Here is a 3,820-nt window from a genome sequence, read left to right as displayed (position 1 = left end):
CACACACACACACACACACACACACACACACACACACACACACACACTGCTGCTCCCTTTGCTAAATTGCATTTTGCACCATTGGACATGGGCATTTGGACAAAATAAGATGCAGAATGCTGAAACCTAAAGGAGAGATTATAGAGCGACTAGGATGGGTATCTTGAGAGACTTGGGGGAATAGTAAAAAATGGTGATTGTTGAGGTTTTATGGGAAGATGGGCTGATTTGGGACAGAAATAGAGTACATGACAAGCTAGGAAAGTGCCCTATCTCCTAGAGAAAACTATGGCAGCTTCCTAAGTGGAAGTGATTTACAATGAGTCCCCCCTCCCCAATCACCTCTTGTTTCAAAACTGGAAGGGGAAAGGAGATTCAATGAAACTGATGCATTATTTTTCTTTACTTGGTGGATGACATGAAGATAGAATGGGAAGATGTTTGACAGTCCTGGGTTTCCAGGAGCAGTGTTTGGGTGGAAGAATTTGGGCTGCCTGTACAATCTAGGTTAACTAGTTACTACAGTAGGGATCCTTAATCCAGGGAAGCCACTGACTCTGGGTCCTCGCTGACAATGCAACTCCCAGAAATAGGGTGGGAGGGGAGGTGGAGATTGGGGCTGACAATAAGAGACAAAAGTAAGGAGAAAAGGCAGGGCCAAGAATCAAAATCACCAAGAAGCTATAACAACCATCAGGGACAAGAAATCAATCAGTAAAGCATGTCAGGCCCTATTAATTCCCTTCCCCCATTCTGCCTCAGGACTGGCTCATAGAGCTTCCTCTAAAAAGAACATTCTGACACGCCATGAATGTGGAGGAGAAACCATTCTACTAAACTTTTCATTGCTCATGGAAAAGGAAAGACACAGGAGAAATTGGAAGACCAGGGTGAAAAGGGGAAAATGAGAGGCAGAAAATTGAGTCTATGAGGGACTTGAGCAAAACTCTTCAGATTGCTCAACCTTCCATGTTGCTGAGATCTCCTAGGCTTTTCTGCTTCCAGTAGACAAGAATGGACTGCATGTGTATCTCAAAGGTGAATTGCCTTAGGCTAGGGAGCTAGGAGAAATAGTCAGAAGTTACAAGAAGTAGATTTTAACTCAATGTAAAGGAAAATTTCCTAAATACTAGAGCTGTTCCAGAGTGGAGTGGGCTGCCTTAGAAAATGATGTCCCCTCCCCATAACTGCAGGCTTCCCTTTCCACACCATGTTCTTCTCCCTTTCTCCCTCTCCTATTTCACCTTTCTTCATTCCCCTTTATTTCTCACCATTTTGGAGCTCTAGGATAGCTTACATTGACCCTTCACCTGCCTTTACCCCCATTACTCCTTAATACTCATGACTTCCAAAGAGGTCTTCCTTTTATTATTCCTAACCTTTAGATCTAAAGTGAATCCCTGGATTTAAAACAGAAAGATCTGGGTTGGAATCCTGGTGCCATTACTTACTAGCTATGAAACCTTTGGCAACTTTTTTAGCCTCTCAAGTCCTGAGTTTCCTTGTCTACAAAATGGAGTAGGACTAGAGATGATTTCTGATTTCCTTTTCAACTCTGATATTCTGTGATGCAATGATCCTGTGATTCTGTGTGAAACCCCAAGTGTCCTAACTTTAGAGCTAGAATGAGAGGAAAACCCACATCAAGTCCCCCAAATTCTCCTGATCACCAAACGCCTGAATCTAAGCAGAACAAAATGGAATTACTGTATCCCTTCCTTGACTTCCCCACACATACACATGTACACAAACTCCCTCAGCACCACTACTGAGAAAGATCAAATGCTAAGATCCCCTGAATGTGCCTTCCATAAAGTCCTCCCATTGCCTAATTCAGTAGAGAGAAAACCTTCCTCATAACAGAGAAGAGAGAATAAATTGGTTCCTTTTCTCATGTCTTTCCTAAGGGGAATATTAGAGAAGTTTCCAGATGGGACATAAATGAATGGGACATAAAAAGAGCTTGCAGCCTTCATTACTTTCATCTCTGAGACCATCTCTAGTATCTGGTCATCTGAAAACTCAAATTGAGGAAACCAGGATTTGTAGCTGCCGACTGCACAAATAAGCATAACCAGCAAAAGTCGACCTTGTTTGTCAAGTATCTCCCTCAACATCTTTCCTTCATCAGCAAAGGGAGGCTCCCTGGGTCAGCAATAGTCAGCTAAAACTAGAACAGCTTTACAAATGGCTTGGTGGGCTGATTTTCTTTAGCCTCTTTTGATGGCTACTGGTTTTTTCAGGGGCAAGGTGCCAACACAGTCAGGGGAAAGGATTTGACTACTAGTGGCTACCTGCTCTTGCTTTCCCCGCATCAATCTGAAAGCTGATTTTGTTTTTCCTTTTGGGAGAATTCCTGCTTACTTCCTTTATTTTCTACTGTTCTCAACTCCTTTACCTTAGCACATTCTTCTTGCTTGTCAATGTTCTCTTTTTTCTCTTCTCATAACCTTCCCTGTCTTCTTTACTCCATTCCCCCTTATGTCCCAATTCTACTTTCCTTAGCCCCCTGCTAATGTCCTCCACTTTACCTCTTCACTAAAAACCCTTCTCATAATCAGACTCCTTTATGGCCCCAAGCCCTTTCTAAATCTTTCTGCCCAAGTTCTAAATCCCTTAATATTGATCCTCTTCCCCCAAGATAATGCCGCCCAACTACCCCTTATCCTTTGCCAACTACAGAATCAACCTTACGCCTTCAACCCAACCATCTCTCAATACCCTTAAACCACTGATGACTCTACCATTTCGCCTTTCATTCTCATCTCAACTTAATATAACACTAATAGCTACATTTCTTTCAAACACTAACATCTTTCTTCTTCACCCCAAATCCCCTTGAGACACTCCTACCTATTTCAACCACCAAACACCCATCTTTCCCCCTTCACTTCAAATTTCTCTTGGGTCTACAGCTTCCCCTTGCTAAGCTCCCCGTTTTCTTCACTGCCCCCCCAGTTTTTTCCTTTGACTCTCCTTTATTATACTGTCCCCCTCCCCAGTGACCCTGGTCCCCTCTTCTCCACTCACTCAGGTCTCCTGCCTAGGACGCCCTTGCCGAGGGCGGCAGGGGATTTGTGGGGGAGGAGGGTTCCAGCAGCAGCGCAACAAGGGGGGCGCTCCTTCTCCTTATCGGCAGCGGCTCCGGAGACCGCGGTATGCTGATGGGGTGTTTGGGGTGTTAAAGCTCTGCTGGGGCCCGGCTGGGGCTGTGTTGCGAGCTGTCCGTGGTGCTGAGTTAGCTGCAGCAGCGGGGACGGTGGTTGCTGCGGCGGCGCAGCCACTGCCAGCGGTGGCTGTGGGGCGATGGTAGGGAGCTGTCCCTGGTTCTGGGGAGGCTCTGGGGAACTGGCCGCAGCAGAAGCCTGGGAAGCCTGGAGCGGGGCTTGCGACTGGGGGACCAGCCCAGGCGGAGGATGGTTTTGCAGAAGCTGCTGCTGTTCCCACAGGCTGCGGTTCTCAGCACTCAACTCGTCCAGCCGCTTTTCCAGTTCGTCTATACGCTGGCGCTGGGTGTGGATGAGGCTTTGCTGGTTCTGCACGATGGCCGTGAGCTCTTTCAGATAGAGGACAGCACGCACCGGGTTCTCCAACAGGCTCTCCATGCCGGCCCGCCACCGCCTGCGCCCAGCCTGCGCCTCAGTGGCGGTGGAGAGCGAAGGAGTGCGGGGAGCGGAGGAGCCCGGGTAGAATGCGCCCCTCCCCTCCCTGTCCTTCCTCCCTCCCCATCACTGCCGCGTCATGGACACACACGCGCGCGCGCGCTCGCGCATACACACACACACACACACACACACACACACACACACACACACACACA

At 47.7% G+C, this 3,820-nt stretch overlaps 1 protein-coding gene across 1 annotated transcript in view; it reads right to left on the bottom strand.

The window, feature by feature from the left end:
• Positions 1-3,605, bottom strand: part of IQSEC3 (IQ motif and Sec7 domain 3) — a 152,554-nt gene extending 148,949 nt beyond the window's left edge. Inside the window, exon 1 of the mRNA XM_027857356.1 lies at positions 3,031-3,605. Within this exon, the coding sequence (XP_027713157.1) occupies positions 3,031-3,605 (575 nt within the window). The remainder of the gene's footprint in view (positions 1-3,030) is intronic.
• Between the last annotated feature and the right edge of the window lie 215 nt (positions 3,606-3,820).

Source organism: Vombatus ursinus, unplaced genomic scaffold (assembly GCF_900497805.2).
Source record: "Vombatus ursinus unplaced genomic scaffold, bare-nosed wombat genome assembly UNPS02012082.1, whole genome shotgun sequence".
Lineage (NCBI taxonomy): Eukaryota > Metazoa > Chordata > Mammalia > Diprotodontia > Vombatidae > Vombatus > Vombatus ursinus.
This window is presented reverse-complemented; position numbering and strand designations above follow the sequence as displayed.